The sequence below is a fragment of the Apus apus genome, chromosome 3 (assembly GCF_020740795.1).
Source record: "Apus apus isolate bApuApu2 chromosome 3, bApuApu2.pri.cur, whole genome shotgun sequence".
Lineage (NCBI taxonomy): Eukaryota > Metazoa > Chordata > Aves > Apodiformes > Apodidae > Apus > Apus apus.
The window spans coordinates 44,408,282-44,428,320 of NC_067284.1; the positions used below are offsets into that span (position 1 = coordinate 44,408,282).

The 20,039-nt window shown below is 38.1% G+C and overlaps 1 protein-coding gene across 3 annotated transcripts in view; it reads right to left on the minus strand.

Annotated features, from left to right (window-relative positions):
- The window catches only part of PSME4 (proteasome activator subunit 4), a 67,955-nt gene that overhangs the window by 15,183 nt on the left and 32,733 nt on the right, over positions 1-20,039 (minus strand). For all 3 annotated transcript variants that reach the window (XM_051613453.1, XM_051613451.1, XM_051613452.1), the window contains exons 21-35: positions 9,626-9,681; positions 8,580-8,636; positions 8,343-8,398; positions 8,161-8,259; positions 7,597-7,659; positions 7,335-7,430; positions 6,390-6,521; positions 5,121-5,330; positions 4,197-4,333; positions 3,824-3,877; positions 2,880-3,009; positions 2,146-2,227; positions 1,475-1,628; positions 886-955; positions 147-272 (exon numbers count right to left, since the gene is read on the minus strand). In XM_051613453.1, the coding sequence (XP_051469413.1) occupies positions 147-272; positions 886-955; positions 1,475-1,628; positions 2,146-2,227; positions 2,880-3,009; positions 3,824-3,877; positions 4,197-4,333; positions 5,121-5,330; positions 6,390-6,521; positions 7,335-7,430; positions 7,597-7,659; positions 8,161-8,259; positions 8,343-8,398; positions 8,580-8,636; positions 9,626-9,681 (1,522 nt within the window). The remainder of the gene's footprint in view (positions 1-146; positions 273-885; positions 956-1,474; positions 1,629-2,145; positions 2,228-2,879; positions 3,010-3,823; positions 3,878-4,196; positions 4,334-5,120; positions 5,331-6,389; positions 6,522-7,334; positions 7,431-7,596; positions 7,660-8,160; positions 8,260-8,342; positions 8,399-8,579; positions 8,637-9,625; positions 9,682-20,039) is intronic.

The window sequence follows — 20,039 nt, forward strand, 5'->3', positions numbered from 1 at the left end:
ATAGAATTAATCAAAGAAGCATACCTTTAAAAATCAATATAAAAATCAATACAACAGTGGGGTATATGCCAAGTAGCATGTGGCTTTTCCACACTTTGATAATTACCTACAAAATGGAAGTAACTTAGGTATTGAACTCCAGTTACCTTGAAGAGACAAAATCTGCGAGGATTAAATTTGTCTTTTCCTTTTCTGTCTTCCAAAGATAAAAATTTAATTAACTGCTCAACAAACTTGGGATCAGAAAAGTGATCATATATAATTTGTTCTGCCTGTAACAAACAAAAAAAGATCAGGTTTGAGGTGCTTGATTGTCACACTGATATCCCAATCTTTCCAGGTCCCATTTTTAATTTTCATTCTGTTTTTGGCAAAAATCATGCCTCAGTTATCCATTTCCTCCCTCATTTTACAGAAAATACTGGGTCATGTTTTGCAAGACTCCTGATTTTTACTTTCATTAATGACTTTGGATTGTCCTTCCTTTCACTAGCACAACCCCTACAAAGTAGTCATTCCCACTGTCATTAATTACCTTTTTCTGAACTCTGATAATGACTTGAAACAGAAAAAAGGGCTCATTAATGCAATTATTCCATGATAACTGACAGAGAAGGTGGTTAAAAACATTATTATATCCACACAGTTATGAAACTGCATAGTTGAGTTCAACCTCCATCTTGGCTTGCAATCAAGCAAAGCAAACCTGTTTCCACACATTCTGTGGGAGCACTCTCCAAATGGCAAGCAGTACTTAAGTTAAAAGAGAGAAGGGGATTTGATCTCAACATTATCTCCACAGTAATCTGTGGACAATATTAAATGAAAGAATGAGAAGTAGTGTTTAAAAAAACCCACGAAACTGAAACACACTGAAACTCTTACCTCTGTCAGCTCATCTCTCCTTCGCCCAAGCTTTGGTTGATGCTCAACCGGGGCATAAACTGTCATCGTTCTGTATAATTAAAAAAATTTAAATATGGTAGCAGGTTTCAAAGTAAAATAAAGCTTATGAATTTCCGTATTCTCTATGTTAAACAGGATTTATCATCAACTCTGAGAGCAGAACTTACAATAAAAATTTAATTCTATTATAAAGGTTTTGCTGCAGCAAGCAATCCAGAACTATCAGTGACAGGATGCTCTGTATATTTCTAAACTATACAATTTTCAAACATGCATACTTCATTTTTAAACCAGCAGTTAAATAGCCATATGAAGTATGTGCCTATAGTACTCACACAACCCAAAGATAAATAGGTACAAAATAAACTGTTAAAAAAAAACAACAAAAAGGCCCCCCCCAAAAAAACCCCAGAAATTGTAAAACAAGCAAGGAGCACAAAGGTGAAATAAATTGTTGAGGTTTTTTGTTTCAATTAAAAAAATTAAACTAAATAAACATTACTCAGCTTCCCACAGGGCTTTTTCCACTGACTCTTGCAGTTCTGTCTTCATGCTTAATGATACTCACTGAGGCCAGGTATAATATCCCCAGTGTGTTTTCTCCACAAAACAACAGGACTCCCAAGCTTCCTTAGTCTTTGGTAAACTCTGACTGTCATAGTGCAGCCACTGGTTATCTGGTCTGTCACCAGCCTGAATGCTGGAAGGCTTTGGGTTTCCACCTGGTTAAAGAGGAATTTATCAAGTCCCAGCAAATGTTATGACTTCTAATAAAAGATTTCACAGAGCTTTTATGTCTCTCTCACCCTGACTAAATCTGTACAGAGAATTGCCCTAGGAGGTTACATTTAACACAAACAGTAAGAGAAGAGATCCCTTTAATAATTTACATAATGTGCCATTTGAAGTTACTAAAAAAAAGGAGATGTACAAATTATTCTCACAAGTCTAAGGCTTTCTGAAAGGAAAATGACCATATCTGTGAATTTTTAACTCAATTCAAATAAGTGACTAACTTAATATACAATTGCATGTATAACATTGCTTTAAAAAAAGAAAAAACTGAGAAATGACTGATATTACCTATTTTGTTTGCTCAGGACATAAATGACCAGAGAGACATTAAAAAACAGAGAGAAATTAAAAGCTTGTGATTCTATGTTTATTTGAACCAGATGAACATGCTTTAAAAAATGTAAGGGTGTTTTAAAGACATTTCTTATATTAAATAAAACCTACTTATTTCATAAGGGCAGATGGGTACTTTCTTGTGTGTTCTCTTAAGCTGCTTAAGAATACCAGCCACAGCTGAGATGGCCACCTAAAGAAAGAAACGGGCATTAATGAATCCATTCCATACATTTACCTCCAGAAGGATGTGTGCAACTATCTCAGACATTTTAAGCCAGCTACTCAGCACCCTACAAAGCCAGTGAGCATTACAAGTGAACTTCGTCACCCCAGTGGTTGGTACTTCCCCTCAAGAAGTAATCTCACTCATTTCAGGGGACACAGGATATGAATTTAATGTGACATTTATGCTCAGAAAAACCTCCTCACTAAGCATTTTTAGGAATTAAAAAAAACCAGAGGTGGCCATTAGTTTCAAGCCTCAGTGAGGCAAGAAGAAGAAAGGTACAAACATAGCACATAGTAATAAGCTGCAGATGGAAAAAAAACAGACATCTGCAAAAGAAGTTTTGCAAAAGAATTTGGAAGTACACAAGAATAGGTATGTTCCTCATTTTCACACTTCACAGACTTCATACCATATGCCATGGCTATAGCACTACCAAGACTGTCATCTTCTTGGTTTAGGAACATTTGTACTCATGCATGGCTGGAAGGGTGAGGAGGGATATACACCTCAGTTTTTCACAGAATCACAGCAAAACAGCACAAACATCTGATCTAAACCCCAATGAGCTTCAGAACAGAGATTTAACTGTGTTGGTTCACTATGTTGGTTTTACCTTACGAACTACAATTGCATCATGGTTGAGACACTCCACAAAAAATTTTATGGCACGGACAGGCAGTATCCTATCATCCCTCAGAAGCAGAGACAGAAAACCAATGCTGATGTGCTCAAACTTCCAGGGACTAAAACGAGATAAAAATATTTGAAACACACAATAAGTAGCATAGTTGCATGCACTGCTTATGCATGGAAATGATTATACATATTATGTAAATATGCTTGGTCTAACATAAGTAATGTTCTATGCTACTGCTATAGTCAACCAGCTTAACTGTCAATTAGGGAAACTTCCAGTGCTCTGGAAACATAGAAGTGCAATCAACCATACTCAGTTAATTATGCCTTTTTGATCTTGGCATTTCAAGGTAAAATACAGACCTGTAGGGATAGTCTTTTAAAGTTTTTATACACAAATATTATGCTACCAATTAAAATCTATTTGGATGCCAGTATCATGAAGACAGAACCACACCTTTTTTCCCCAGAATATAAAAATATTTTTAAAACCAACAGGTCAAACTAATTAATGATAAAGCTTAACTCCAAGTTTTTATGATGTCTTGCATTAACTAATCAACACCCCAGTGAAAATGAATTCAAGATTCATTCACTTCCCCAGGTAGGAGACAGTAATGCAAGACTCTCCTATATCGACCTTTATCTTCCTGTTTGGGCAAGCTGAATCCATATGCAAAGGCACAAGGACCTCCAGAAAGTTAATTTCTGCTAATACCTTTGCAAAAGCTGTCCAACAAGCTAGTCACAATCCATTCTATAAAAGACTGCTACTGACACACTGCTTTGAGACATTTACCTCAAAGGTGAGACAATATTACTCAATTCTGGTCATGCACTTCTTGATGCAATTGATATTTATTCATGTAGCCACCTCCAATCCAACCCCAAAGAAACTGTCATGAAGAAAGTGAGACTTACAGATTTCTTTGTTCTACACAGTCCAGCAGCATGTTGACCAAATGTTCATAGTTTCTAAGAGAAAAAGGAATCATCAACCAGATGATACCAAGAGAACTGTTTAAAAATAGAATAAAAGTTGCCCAACAAAAAGTGGGGGGTGGCAATACAATAAACACAGCACCAGCAGGGGAGGAGAGGGAAGAGGAAGAGGGGGAAATAGGAGTGTAGAGGAGGGAGTTTGCCAAGTCAAGAGAGAAGATATACCACAGCAATCCTTGGGCATTCTGAATCTGTCAAGCTTGAGATTTAGTTTAGGAATTCTGAATTATTATATTTAATCTACAGTAAATATTAGGAAGAACAAGCTGATATTAACGGAAGTTTAACTTACCGCAGAGCCTCGGCATTCTTTTCTTTCTGTCGCTGAATTCCTAACTGAATTTCTTCTGAAGGAAGACCTGTGAAGTTTGAACTTGGGTGTTCTGATTTTTGTAGCATAACAGCTATCTCAATGCAATTATCTGGAACCTATTGACAGAGAATGCAAAGATTTGGGACTGAGCAGCAACTTACAAGTTTTTAATGTTTGTTTCTGTTTTGAAATAAGCAGAGTGCAGAATCTCCTGTCCACACAAATCAAGTTCATGAAGACAGCTTTTGTGCTCACACAGAATTACTTCTCCAAGTACATGTTTTATTCTATTTTAAAATAAAGGTAAAGACAAACTTTAGTATTTCATTAAGCATAAAAATTGATAATAAATATTTTTATTAATTGGCACCTATACTTTAAAATAAGTACTATGCCAATTATCCTACCAATGAGGCAAGAGGCAGTTGTGTACTGAGTGCTGTGCAGGACAATGCTACAAATACTGACAATGTTAATATGATTACACTGTTGACCAACACACATCTTCACACTTGATCAGCCAGACCCATAGTAATTAACACTGAAAGGCAACTTAACTTCCTTTCTGTAAAAGGCTTCCTTAGAGGCTAACAAAAAATTACAAATTCCAATAGAATTACAGAATCGTGGAATTGTCAAGTTGGAAGAGACCTCTAGAGATCATTTAGTTCAACTCCCCTGCTAAAGCAGGATTGCCTAGAGCACATCACATAGCACTGCATCACATCGTTACAGGAAGCTCTATTACTTCAGTATCAAAACCAAACATCTACATTCCTCTGTAACAGAAACTGGAATGCAATCAACATCAGTAACTCAAATAATATACATGAGGCTCAGGAATTTATGTACTTGAATGCTCTCAGAATCCAAGACATTAACACCAAGCAATCTGTCACTTACTGCAAAGTCCAATCCAATTGTTTCATACTGCCGATGGATTTTTTCTGCTAGGTCATCAAAAAGTCTAACTATGGAGGGTTTTTCCAAGGACATAGCTTTGCTAAGCCCAGAAGAAACAATTGCTGGCCACGTCTGTGCAATACAGTCCCAATCATGAAGATTGGCCAAACACACTCCACTGTGATTTCCAAGAAGACAATATAAGGCACCCTGCAAAAGGAAAAGATGTAGTTTTAGAAAGTTAAAAGCATTGTTGAGATGTGGTATCTATCTACATAAGGATGCGCCCACACAGAATAAAAATTAATTAGGAGTTATGGGAGAAAAAGTTGTATTTCACAGGCAATTGGAAGGAAGTCTTGGGGACCTTTATGAGAGCAGTCTTACAAAGAACAACAGTGCCTGGGTAACCATATCAATAATATCATATAGGCTAAGACTGCCTGGTAGCTGTGTCAGAATTAACAAATTCAGGTATCATTTGGTAGCAAATGCCACAAGTGTAGCAAAACTGGGACCAATTGGGGAGAAAGTATCTAGGCGTGGGTTGCTTATTTGGGAGGAGACAGGGATGGAAAAAAGGAGTTGGCAGATAATAATAATGAAGAAACAAGGGATGATAAGATATGCAAACAAAGTAATCACACACTGTCCGATAGTACCTATCAGGCAGCTGGAGCACAATACTAAGCCACAGCTGCTGTTCCGACCACATGACAGGAGTCCAACTTGCCCCTGTGGTCAGGGGGACTGAGGGGTCGGTGCAGGGAAAAGATGAGAACATGATGCTTTCAAACACCTGGACAGACAGACTGAATTCTGGTGTCACTGTGTCAACACCATTTCCAGGCCTGACAGCATTGGCATTCACTCACCACTTCATAACAAAACCCACCTGATTTAGTGTAACATTTTGGGTGATCAACCTTTTTTCCTGTTCACACTGCTTTCTGATACTGCTACAGCTGACAGAACTGCTTCATGAGTTTTACCACCTTGGACTACAGTTTCTCAATTTCCATTTAATAATTTAAAAACAGGCATTAACACATTTTTTTAATACCTCAACACAATAAAATGAGGAACACAAACATTTCTCTTGACAGATGATCTAATCCAAATAATTCCTTACACTAGATGCGCACAAACTATATGCCATAGAAATATCAGTCATGCTGATAGACAAGCAAACCCCGCTTCTACGATTAAAAACTCTCCTATAAGAGTTTTGTTTGTATTTTGAAAGTAATTAAGTTAGTAAGACTGTACTTTAAATTGCTTTTGAGTGACATCTTGCCGGTCTGGACGCAAGAACTCCAAAACCAAAGGGATTATATCTCTGCAACAAAAATTGTACGTTCCCAGAGCTGTGAAGAATGCTTGCTGAGCTTTACTTCTGACCTGTGGAAAGAGAGACATTTCTAGGAATTCTTCTGAATTAAAAATATACTATAGAAAATAACATCCTTAGCCATTTCAGTTACTCATGCAGAGTTTACATGATCCATTTGTGCACAGAAACAAAGTTATTTGTAGTAGGTGGTAAATAATGTGCTTCCCTTCCCCTTGCTCACAGTTGTTTAGAAAAACTTACTTCTTGTTTCTAGCATATACCTGCCAACAACCACAAAGTCAAAGAAAATTCTTTATATTGCCAAAACAGTCAATGTGTTTTTACAATCATTTGAAAAGCAAACAGCTAAGGTAACAGATGCAGTTAGCTGAACTCTAAAGAGCCTGGAGACCTTGTGGATACAGCTGAGTTGATAGACACACACAGAGCTTTCACTGGGCAAAAAGTTCTGGATCCAACTGTTGGCACACTTGTTTTGGGTATTTTTAAGAACTCAGGTGCCATCATAGCTACTTCCTAGAAGTAGACTGAGCATTCCAAATAGTGTAATGAATCATATAATATCTAAAACCTCAACCTGGTATATTTTTATTAAATTCTTTAAAATGTAATTATTGTTTTTAGAGGCCTAGGATTAAGTCCTTAAAAAATTTAGGATTTGTAACCTAAGTTAGCAGCCTCTCCACCCATTTATGTTCTTTGTTTTAGAAAGAGGGGGCTTAAAGCAGTAACTATGCCAAAATTGACAACTAATGCAAATAAGACTTCATGTTGCCATGGAAACAAAAGATGCTGAAAACATAACAAAGAGATCAACCAAAAACTCCATATATTTCAGTTGAAAAGGGGTTGTTCCTTACCTGACCATATGAACTTGTCGACAAACACAAAAGATCTCTGATCATCTCCTGGTGGGAAGTTTTATATTCACAGCCTTCCATTGTTAGTGTTCTCAGCTAAATTGCATGGAAAACACAAATAAAGGGCAGATTGTTTTTACATTTTACACATGTAAGAGAATCAATCACTAGTTCAGGATCATTGCATCTTTTGCTAAATGACAACATAACAAATCAGCTTTTCAAGTAAAGAAGTTAGTGAAGATTTAAGTGTAAGTATTACCTCATGCTGCAACATAACTCTGTCTATCAGCAAAGCTCTGATATGCTGTTTCTTTCCTTGAAGCTGTAAACAAATACATAATTGAGTTCAGAATCCAGTATTCATATTAGAAATTTGTACTGATTGAATTCCCCATGTACTCTTTTTCTTCTGGAAACAGCCTAATTTCAGGCAGAAATTCTTCCTGGCAGACAATCTTGGTTTTTTTGTCCTGGTAAAGGGTTTTTTTATCTGCCTCCTATTCTGAAAGCACAAGGAAGCTCTGGTCATAGAAATTTCTTGATGACTAAGGACCAGAATGGAGCATCATGCCAAATCTCAGACTTTGGTCCAAGGATATGTGCAAACCGAGGGTTACTACAATCCAGAAATGCCAAGCTATTTACTAATAAGATTTCCAAATAAAGGTTCAAAAGAATTGCAAAAAAATGTTTTTATAAAGGAACCAGATATTGGAATTATGAAAACTTATTAAGACAGTAATGAAGATACAAAAAAGTCTTTCTGAACATTAGGGACCATTACCAACACCACACCTAAGTTTTACAAAGAAAAATCACTGACCCTGTTCTCCATTGATTTTTTCACTAGATTAAAGCTTTTCCATCGTGAATCAAACTCATGCTTGTGAGACCCTTGGAACTGTAAAACATCACTAATAATCTGTAGAAAGAAAAAGATGACAAAGACTGATTATTCTGCAAAACAAATAATCTTGTCTTTGGTATTACAAGTTAGAAGTATACCTTTATTATTAGAAATAAAGACTTGGTATCATCTTCTGAATGATCAAGTATATAGCCTGCAATTGAAAGAAAAATAATTTATTATCAGACAGGAGAAGAGCTCTAAAACTAAAAACTATTTAATTTCAACATAGCTTAATGAATTCTAAGCAAAGTAAATGAAAATTTTCTCATCCGTAAAATTACACTTAATAGCACAAGACAGTACTTTTTAGATAGAGGAGTGGCTAAACTTACGCAGCAATTTCCTCGTAACCCTTGCAATTGTTTCCCGATAATTCTCTCTTGATAAATCTACAAAAAAATTAAACATTTTCTCTTTATTATATAGCAGCATAAAAAGCAAATTTCTAGATAAGTAAACCAGTGGAAAGCCGGAGCAGGCTATTTAGAAACGGCAGTATGCACTGTAACAAAAATAACCATCTTGTTATATCTAAAGACACGGCTCTGTATGGCCTTCTTTTGTTTATGAAGTCAACAGAACGGTGTTTCTAGGCACATACTCTTCTTCGTCTGCCTTGACAGTTGGCTTCATTTCTAACCACAGATGGAGGCGATTATTTAGCATATGAAACCTAAAATATTAAGTGGGGCAAAAAAAAAACAAACAGTCAACAGAATACATATTTTGTGTATCAGGTGATACAAGCCAGTAGAAGACTGCAACACTTTATGGGGAACAGATATTCCCAATCTAAACAACAAAAAATGCAGAAGGAAGGATCAACAATAAAAGCAGTCTCCTTGGAAAGATTTAAACCAGATTAATCTTAATTGCTTCAAAAGACATACATGTTATATAGCTACAAACTCACACCTTGCCAACTAACGGACCAGATTTCAGTAGCAGTATTAATTCAACTATTCTAAAACCATGGAATAGTCCAATACCATAGTCTTCACATGGTAAATAATACAATAAAGCCTGAAAAAGGCAGTTTTCTTCTAATGAAGCTGTCACAGGCTTTAGCAGCTTATGCCTTGATTCCCTCTGCCTCTCAAGTGCAGTCCTTGGGTGACAGGTGTTGCTTCCTGCACCTTGGAAGCACATGGGCCAACCATTTGGAGGTAGGGTTTGGGCCTAAGCTCCACTGAATCTTGTGTACCATTGCTGGAGGCAAAATGATGTGAACACACAAACTTCTATTTTGGCCAAAAAATCCCATTTAATATAAAGAGAAGAATCAAAATTGTGCTAAAATAATGTACTGTTTTTACAGCAGAAAGAAAAAAAAATTAAAACAACACAACCTGTGTGAACAGAATTAATATCTACTTACCATATTCAACACCAGTGTACAGTTTTGTCTCTTCCAAGGACACCAGACTTGGGACCCTGCATGAAAACAAACCAAGTATTACTACACATTACGGAAATCCTTGACTGTGTGAGTTTCACTGACATTTAATTCATTTTAAGAAGTTAAACTTTATGACAGTAGCACCAAGGACATTTAGATCTACTAACAGTAAAATCTAACATTTATAAACCAACCATATTTGTGGATCAGAGTGTTTTGTCGGAGGCAAGTACACCATATGGACAACCTGAACTCAGGAACTTGATTTCTCATTGAACACAGCCTCATTATTTCTGTTAAACAGCCAGAGATTTGGCCTCATTGTCAAACCTACGAAGACACTCACCAAAACAAGTGTGGCTCCTAGTCATCTTAGTCTACAAAGGACAGATGAATTTCACCACTGAGGCAAAATCCTTTCCTGACAAGTTAAGCTGATGAAGCTTGTCTGACTTCGGTCCTTTTTTTATAAAGAACTATACCCATTATCTATAGAAGTCATAGTTATTGCTATATGAAGTTCACTACTAATAACCATACAACAAAATAAAGCCACTTTTCCCAGGACTTGAGGCAAACTTAAAAAAATATACTTTGAATTGATAAGTGAATTCTTAGTCTCTGTGAATTTGCTTTTTTATGTAACCACACAAAAAATACAGACATGGATACCACATGCCAATTATAAGACATAAGAATATATTCTACATATACTTGGGCTTTTGTGTGTGTAAGGTTTCGTTTGGTTGTGTTTTGTTTCTTTTAACCACAGTCTTGTCCCCTAAACATTAAGGTAGATAAATTCAAGCTTTCAAGGACAAAACACACCAGTGTATTATATTAAACAAATAGTATCAAGTATTCCCTATTAAAAAAAACTTCACATAAAATTGCACTGATAGCTTTGTTTACTCCAATTATCCTAAGTGAAGCAATGCGAATCTACTCCTATTACAAATGCTAAATAGCACAACAGAAAACACTAGAGTCTATATCTGAGCATGTGCTACCAGACACTAAAATAAACTTTCAGATTCCAGACCAACAGAAAACTTCTGTCTGTCAGCATTGGAAATAAGGGTCCTTTTTCTCCAGTAAAAGTGAACACATTAAAAGATCAGTGCTTCAATTATTGTGCTGATTAGATGAAGGAGTGCCAATCACAAGAAAAAACTTGCAACCAAAAATCAAGCAAACCGACTTAGCAGCCCTTTAACAGTTGCATCTGCACCTACAGACATCAAACTGAAGCATCTTTCTTGACTTTGACATCAAGAAGTGTAATCTTCATTTACTTTTCCTCATATTTCTGGTAGCCCTAAATTATCCGGAAAACAAGCCATTCCAAAAGTTTTCCCCACTATTTTTTCCCCCAAAACTCGGCACTGGCAAAAGTGCTTAAAGTACAACTTGGTCACTAATAGAATTTCCAAAATATCCAACATCAACCCAATACTTTGGTCCTGAAAAACTACATATAAAGCTCTGTGTTCTCATACACTTGCTCTTTTAGAATAATACAGCATCAACTTTGAAAATGTCTACTATGTATTTCTCCACAATCAGATCTGTTCAGTAGGGAAGATAAGAGAAGATATACTTCTGAAATTAACATCTCGTGAAAAAGAAAAAAAAAGTGTGAACATTCCCACCCCAAATACTATTACTTCTTAAAAAAAGAAAGGTATCAGATAAATCCAACCAACCCAGACAGACATTAAGCAATTACTTTTCCTTGGCACAGTATGTTGGATGTGTTGATAAGTAAATGAGCTCACAGCAGCATTTTTTTCTACAGTATTTTTACCCTTCAACAGTTTTCCCTGATACAAATACACAAATTAAGCTTATATGAGGCTTTCCTCTCCATGAGACAAAGAAAATTGAAGGGCAATTTCCCACTTTTCCTTAGGTACTCTACAGAAAGATTTACAAATCTTCATGCTTCTTTCCCATTCCCAGCAAAACGCATTCAACCATTTCTTTACCAACTAGCCAAGCCACTTATATTTAAAACAAGGGAAAAGCAACACTCCAAGCTCTGTCTCCACTTCAGGTTCCTGAGCAAACCAGGAATAACAACTCAACACATAACATCCAGTAATTAAGAACTAGCCTGGTATAGTCCTTACCCTCCCGATGACACTACTGCACAAGTGGAACCATTTATTTCAGCAAAGCTACCAGTAGTATGAAAATACTATATTCTAAGTGCAACAAAGTTTTCTAGCTGGCCCACATACTAAGACCCGTGCTAATAATACTCAGCATTGGAAGTGTCAGCCACTGAGCCAGAGAAAAATAAGTGTTCTACTTGGGATACACAAAAGGAAGAGACAGGAAATGTTTTTTATAATTTCAGTCAATACTGATAGCAAGATTCTCAAAACAATGCTTCATGCAGTGTGTAGACAACACTAATTCATTCTGTATCAACAGTTTTCAAAACAAATTGCCGAGAAAATCCAAAATTATAGCTGGGACAGAAATGCCAATAAACAGAACTTGGAAGAATTAATTCCTTCATTTGCCACATTATAAAACCAAAGCATCTTCTTTGAGAAAAACTGATGTGCTACTTTTTTCAACTTCCAGACGTTTTACAGAGCACTTTAGTCAAGTGTCTGTGTAGATATTCCTCAGTATATAAACAATGCAGCAGATAATCAGACACAGCTTTTCATAAACAAGTAGCATCACTCCACTGAAGCAATAGCAGAGATTTTTTGAATTGCAAAAAACACCCCTGTGCCATGCTAAGGACTAGATCACGGGCTGCATCAACTTATTTTCACATAAGAGATAAAGAGACAACAGTCGGAAGGTGAACAAAGAGAAAACAGGGTTACTCACCATGAAGGAGTAACTGTTTCCTTTTCTGTGTGCAGCTCCCCCAGCAGAGCTGGGAAGTTTCCTGGAGATGCCAAGAGAGGTTAGCTAGTGCTGCCACTCAGCACAGGTTTCACAACCTTACACATTTCAAAGAAGCGGTCTTATCCTTGATGTGTAGTCTGAACACCTTCAGTGAAAGGACATCAAGGAAGCTCCTACCAAGGTCTGTAGTGGGAGTATAGCAATCCTGCTTCCTAACTAACCAAGCTGTATTTAACAGGGAGATTAAAAAAATGCGTATTCTCCATGTAACTCTGGTTTTGTTTCCTCAGTTCAGTAGCTCGGTGTTACCTTGTTAATAAGCAGGCTGCAAGGAAAGGAAACAAAGTGCAAGGGAACTCAACTGAGTATCAGTGAAAGATTTCTCAAGCTTAGAGACTGTCTGCGTTTGAAATAATCTTTATTTGCACACCATTAGATATATTATAATAAAGAGGACACTGGTATCACTCACAGTGGCCTCTTAAGACAAAGGATAGACTGGGTGCACAGAAGCATTATGTATCCCTGCACACATCTCCTAGGGCAGAGCAACCATTATGTTGTGTTTTTGCAGGTGCAGAAAAACCTCTGTGTTCCTTTTTCCTCCACTGTATCAGGGTAATTCACAACGGCTCTGACTCTATGGCTTTTAACACCATAATTCAGCCACAAAAAACTACTGCTATCGCAAAGGGTTGCTCCTCATAACCTCTGGCAGCCTCAACTCCTCTTTTCCTTTCCCCTTGTAACTAAAAAAGTAATTCACAGAATGCACATGAAACCACTGGCATCTCTACTAGAGATTAAGACCACTATGTGGAATAATAATACAAATACATACTACTGAGTAATGAAATAGTTTCCTATTCATTTGTTATGCATGACACTTCAGAAAATAATTTATCCTCTAAAAAAGATGAGGTTTAAATTCCTTGCTATTTAACAGCTAAAAAAGTCTACACAAAGTGACATTTATTAAAGTTCTATTTCCTACTGAAATTTAACTCTTCAATTCTGACAAGTTTCAATTATTCAGTTTGTGCTTGGATTGTGCACTAATTTATTTTCTACTCAACTGCCTGTCTCCTCCCTAAGCACCTGTAACATTCCCAGAAACAATTAACATTTAAAATAGCATGAACTATGATGAGATTTTCAGAGGTACCCAAATTTCATGTCTTTCATGTAAAACACACATAGGAATTTTTGCTACCAAAATTTGGAAGAAAAAAAAAAATCACAAAATACACATAAGAACTGCTTGTTCTCTGAAAAAGAGCATTATGAAAATTAAATTACTTATGCTCAAGTTCACTGAACAAGGAAATCACTTTTCAAGCACTTCACAACACCTAGGCTGCTGTGTGTACTGACTGCATGCATGTGCACACACACACAGTTAATGTCTTTGGGTATACTGAGCATGCCCAAGTCAAACATGGGTCAATTTAACAACAGGTTTTCTGTAATAAAATATATCACTTCTCAGTTCAGAGACTACCAGTCATCAAAAGATAAAGCAAGGAATAAGAGAAACCAAGAAAATTAACCTAGACTGACAGAAGATTCATGAAGGCAGATGCCAAAGTATGTACTCATAGATAAACAGGAGAGTGTTTATAAAGCCATGAAAATAAGGGCATGATCTGATTCTAACAAAAGGAAATGTTTTGATTGTATAGGGCTTGATTATAGTGATGATAAAAGTCAAATGTTTATGGGTAAGGATGAAGGGGAAGGTGAATAAGGCACATACTGTGCTGGGAGTCTGTTACAGACCACCCAACCAGGATAAGGAGGCAGATGAAGTGTTCTCTAAGTGACTGGCTGAAGTCTCACTATTGCCAGCCCTTGTTCTGGTTGGGGACTTCCAACCTACCTCACATCTGCTGGAAATGTAACACAGCAGAGAGTAGGCAGACTGGGAGGTTCCTTGAATGTGTGGAAGACAACTTCCTAACACAGCTGGTAAGTGAGCCTAGCAGGGGAGGTGCCTTGCTGGACCTCCTGTTCATAAACAGAGAATTCCTGGTGGGAGATGCAATTGCCAGAGGCCGTCTTGGTGTTAGCAATCATGAAATTATGAAGTTTTCAATCTTAGTGATGTAAGGAGGGGGGTTAGCAAAACCTCCACCAGAGACTTCTAGAGGGCAGACTTTGGCCTGTTCAGAACACTGGTTGAGAGAGTCCCTTGGGAGACAGTCCTGAAGGGCAAAGGGGTCCAGGAAGGCTGGACACTCTTCAAGAAGGAAATAAAAGGGCCCAGGAGCAGGCTGTTCCCATGTATTGCAAGATCAAAGGGTAGGGAAGACGGCTGGCTTGGTTGAACAGGCAGGTTTTGCTGGGACTTAGGAAAAAAAGGTTTTACCACCTTTGGAAAAAAGGACAGGCAACTCAAGAGGACTACAGAGATCTCATTAGGTCATACAGACTGAAAATTAGGAAGGCAAAAGCTCAGCTGGAGCTTAACTTGGCCATTGATATAAGGGACAACAAAAAAGCTCTTACAAATACATCAACAATGAAAGAAGAGCCAGGGAGAATCTCCATCCTTTACTGGATGTGGGGGGGAAACACTGAAACCAAGGATGAGGAAAAGGCTGACTTAATGCCTTCTTTGCCTCCATCTTTAATAGTCAGACCAGCTTCCTCCAGGGTGTTCAGCCTCCTGAGCTAGAATATAAGGATAGAGAGCAGAACAACCCCTCCATAATCCAGGAGGAAGTAGTTAAGGATCTGCTCCTGCACCTGGACACACAAGTCTATGGGTCCAGATGACATCCACCCTAGAGTGCTGAGGGAGCTGGCTGGGTAGCTTGCCAAGCCTCTCTCCATCATTTATCAACAATTGTCAACAAGGGAGGTCCCAGATGACTGGAGGCTGGCTAATGTGGCACCCACCTACAGGAAGGGCCGGAAGGACAATCCAGGGAACTACAGGCCTGTCAGCCTGACCTTGATACTAGGAAAGATCATGGAGAGGCTTGAGTGAGCTCCTGTGGCAAGTACAAGGCAGCCAGGGGATCAGGTCCAGCCAGCATGGGTTTATGAAAGGGAGGTCTTGCTTAACCAACTTTCTATCTTTCTGTGACCATGTGATCTGCCTCTTGAATGAGAGGAAGGCTGTGGATGTTGTCTACCTGGACTTTGGTAAGGCCTTTGGCACTGCCTCCCACAGCATTCTCCTGGAGAAGCTGGTGAATCATGGCATAGAAAAGTGTTCTCTTCACTGGGTAAAAAACTGGCTGGATGGCTGGGCCCAAAGAGTTGTGGTAAACAGGGTCAAATCTAGTTGGTGGCTGGTCACTAGTGATGTCCCGTCAGGGCTCAGTTTTGGGCCCAGTCTTGTTCAGTATCTTTATCAATGATCTGGATGAGGGGATTGAGTGCAACCTCAGTAAGCTTGTAGACAACACTGAATTGAGTGGAAGTGTTGATCTGCTAGAAGGTAGGAAGGCTCTGTAGAGGGACCTGGACAGGCTGGATCGATGAGCCAAGGCCAATTGTAGGAGGCTCAATAAGGCCAAGTGCCAGGTCCTGCATTTTGGTCACAACAACCCCCAGCAACGCTACAGGCTTGGGGAAGAGTGGCTGGAGAGCTGCCCAGCAAAAAAGGACCTGGTGGACAGCTGCCTTAACATGAGCCAGAAGAATTTCTATACTGAAAGAATGGTCAGGCACTGGAAAAGCCTGCCCAGGGAGGTGATTGAGTCACTATCCTTGGAGGTATTCAAGAAACATCAGATGTGGCACTTCAGGGCATGCTCCAGTGGCTGAGGTTGTGCGGCTCTTTTTCAGTTGGTGTTTTCTGGTGGAGTGTGTGGTTGTGTGTGGTTGTTTTTTGTTTGTTGCTTGGTTTTTGGTTTTATTTTCATGGTTGGACCTCTGATCTGAGGTCCTTTCCAACCATGACTATTCTGTGATTCTGTGAATATAGTAGACCAATGCTGGGGAATTTTATGCAGTTTCAGCTTAAAAAAACCCCAAAACCAATAGCAAATCTTTGTGTATTGACTAATCAAGAAGCCAATCTATTTACAATAGCTAATAAACACAAACTGCTGAGATACCAACCAGACCATTCTTAACTATGAGAAGATGGACATTTTTAAATTATTGGGTACTCTCAGGTGTTTGATATTGAGGAACAAACACCTGCAAAAGTCCATAGAAATGCACCAAGTGACTTCCCACAAAACTTTTCAAAATTAAGTTTCTCTAAGTGAACAGCACAGACTTTGAAACATTGTCTCTAAAATGATGAATTTTAATACACCACCTGTAGTCAAACAAAACAGAACCCTGTGTTAGAAGTACTGCAGTAAAATGTAGTAGTCTCCAAACCACATTTGCAACAGCTCTATTTTCCTACTATAGAAAAACCTTCAGAAGAATTACAACAGAGCACCACATAGCAACTAACTACCATGTCAGCACAAAGCAGTCTCACATATTCAGCTCTGCAATTTATTTTAAAGTGAAAAGGTTTACAACTCCAACTCAGATTCACTCATTTTCTTCTCCCAAAACAGCACTCATAACTTTTGTTACATTCTCATCCCTCTAGAAGACTGACATTTACAGAATACTGAGATTGAAAACTCATCCATTCAAAAAACCTAAGCCTCCCATCTAATGCATGGGACTTTTCCACAACACGGGTCAATTATGACAACTCATAGTGAAATAAGCATTTGACCAGCTTGTGACATCTGAGACATACAGTCAATATGTCATTTTCATATTTAGTTTTCCCTGCTACTTAAAGCAACAAAACTTCCTCCCTCAGTCAAGGTCACCTTCTTCATACTAGTCCCCGTCATGACTGAGTCACTCAAACTAGTGACCAAATCAGGCACAGTGGTCTCATGCTGTTAAGTCTTCCTTCCTCATCAGGAGCAGCCTGTTTCTCCTTTTTTCCTGCCACTGCCTTCTCCTGCCTGTCACCCAAACAAGACTGCAAACAGAACCCAAAAACAAGGTCTGCAAGTATTTGAGTAGCTTTCAGTTGTCGCATAGAAAAATAAACCCCAAACATTCAGGGAGAAAAAGGCATCCAATAGGACTCCAGAATAATTTTTTTCACCATAAGAACAGTTAAGACATTGGACACAGACCAAAGGAAGTAGTGGATTCCCCTACATTGGACAGTTTTAAGACTCAGCTTTATAGGGTGCTGGGCCATCTCATTTAAACTATATTATTATCTAGAAAGATTGGACCAAATGATCCTTAAGGTCCCTTCCAGCTTGGCATTCTATAATTCTATGATCTTGGTGGCAGGAGCAGCCTGTGGCAGAGTTCACACTAACTGAACCATCATATCTAGTTCATAATCCCATTACACACAAAGTTTTAAAGTTCATCCCACCCACATTATTACTTTTGCTGAAGTTCAAATGACATAGCTCCAAGCTCTTCCCATCTATGTGACTTTGCTACATTCAGTTAACACACTAAGGGACTATGAAGGAACAAATACCCATCATTTGCCTTTCTTGGCAATATCCTTCAGGTATCCTTAACCATCAAGATGAAGGAAAATCCAGCAGTTAACCTACTCAGCTCTGCTTTACAGCCAGCACAAATAACAATACTGTACTACCTGGTGTGAGACCAACTATGGTTCTTTACCAAGTTCACCAATACCTGCATTCAAAAACACTGCCACTTTAGGACAGTGAATATCATCACCACTAGTAGTATGTGCTAACTGTGAATATACAGTTCTTAAAAAAAGGGTGTTCTGGATAACTGACTTAGTGAAAAGCCCTTCACTCCCACTATATATAATGGGAACAGGCTTGGAAACGTCAACTGCTATCTTACAAAAAAACCAAACAGAACAAACAAACAAACTCACAACACAGTAACAATTAAGTAAAAACTTTTTTCCAGTTTTAATAGCAAGTTCATCAAAAGACACCTTCTACATTCTAACTGGTAGTGCAGACAACATCTTCCTTCTTGGCATAATTCCCATCTGTGACCCTTGCTTATATACAGTAACTCCTTGAAATAGAATACATATTTCATAAGAAGCATCATTAGAATGAACACCATCCATCCTGGATGGATGAACTCAGCCTCATCTCCCAAGATGCTTAAATGATATTGACCTTTACAACTGTTGTTGCTAAACAGGGATCTAACATTTCTTTGATACGAAGTGCAAAAGGATGTCCATATTTAGTTTATCTTACTAGGCCAAAGTACAATCCACTGTGCACAAACACTGTCACATTGTCTCATGCATTAAAAACCCATGTTCTGTTTGTGATAACTTAGACGACAGAAAGAATGAGAACTGAAGCTTACCCAAAAAAATTCATTCAGCTTCAGTGGGTAAATTCCAGAGCTCTGTGTAAAGTCACCAAAAAGATAAATTGACTTATCTATGTTTTTAAAAAGCCTTACTGTAAATAAAGTTTGGATGCAAGATCTGCTCACAGCGGGCAGATGTTGTTTCATCAATTTGTACAAAGTCTGTCCAAAATCAGATAATGGTGGATTCTGACGCTCTGCAGACATTTAGCAGAATGAACTACTGAGTTCCAAAAGTCAGATTATGTAAGAAAAGTCTGATTTTTATTTCCTTAGTAACAAATTTAATTCAGTGTTCTCATGCAAATTGTCTACACTTAATAAGGCAGCACAGATAAATAACAAAATGAAGCAAGCCTTCCATGAAGTATATAAGTTATTTAGAAGTTGATTAAAGTCTAACATCCTAATTTGTATATTAAGAACTTACAGACCTTGCCCAATACAAGAAGATAATTCTAAACACCCCACACCACAACAAAACCAGAGACAATCTACACAAACATTCCCTGGTAGCTGCAATTCACTCTTCTCATAGGTGAGGCTCTGCCTTCTACCAAATGAGGCTTCAGTTATCAACAATCCAGTAACTTAGACGAGGGTGCAAAACTGCTAACTTTTACACAGGCAATTCCTCCTTGATTAATAAATTCTAGGTACAACAGACCTTTTTGTTGTGTTAAAGACTTCTTGGGCCAAAATAGCCTTCTATTTTGAAGTCCAGGCATCCAAGAACAAAAAAAAAACCTTTTCCTTTGAAGAACCAACACCAGAAACCGTCCTTGAACCTGTGAGCTACATGAAATGCCAGTGACTAATGCTTGCTCCTTAACTTATACCAGGGCAAGAGGCTGGCTGAATCCAGAAGTGATGCTAACACACTCCCACATTTTCCTAATACAAACCAGCAGAATATTGCTGGTAGAGGAACCATCAATGCCTCTTGAAAGCTCTTGGGAGTCCTTATTTTAGAAGCTAGCCATAATCAGCCTGAATGCCCTGCACCATCTCTTTAAGTAAGAGATTATTTCCCAGAATTTCTTACATAGTCAATGGTAAATGATGGTCTCTATAAAGCTCTCCAGCTTAACAAATGTTCTAACATACACTCAGGAGGAGCCCCTCCCACTGTACAAAAAGCTCACAGAAGCCAAGCACCTGAAGCAATGCATTTGAGACTGAACCAGCGTTCCTT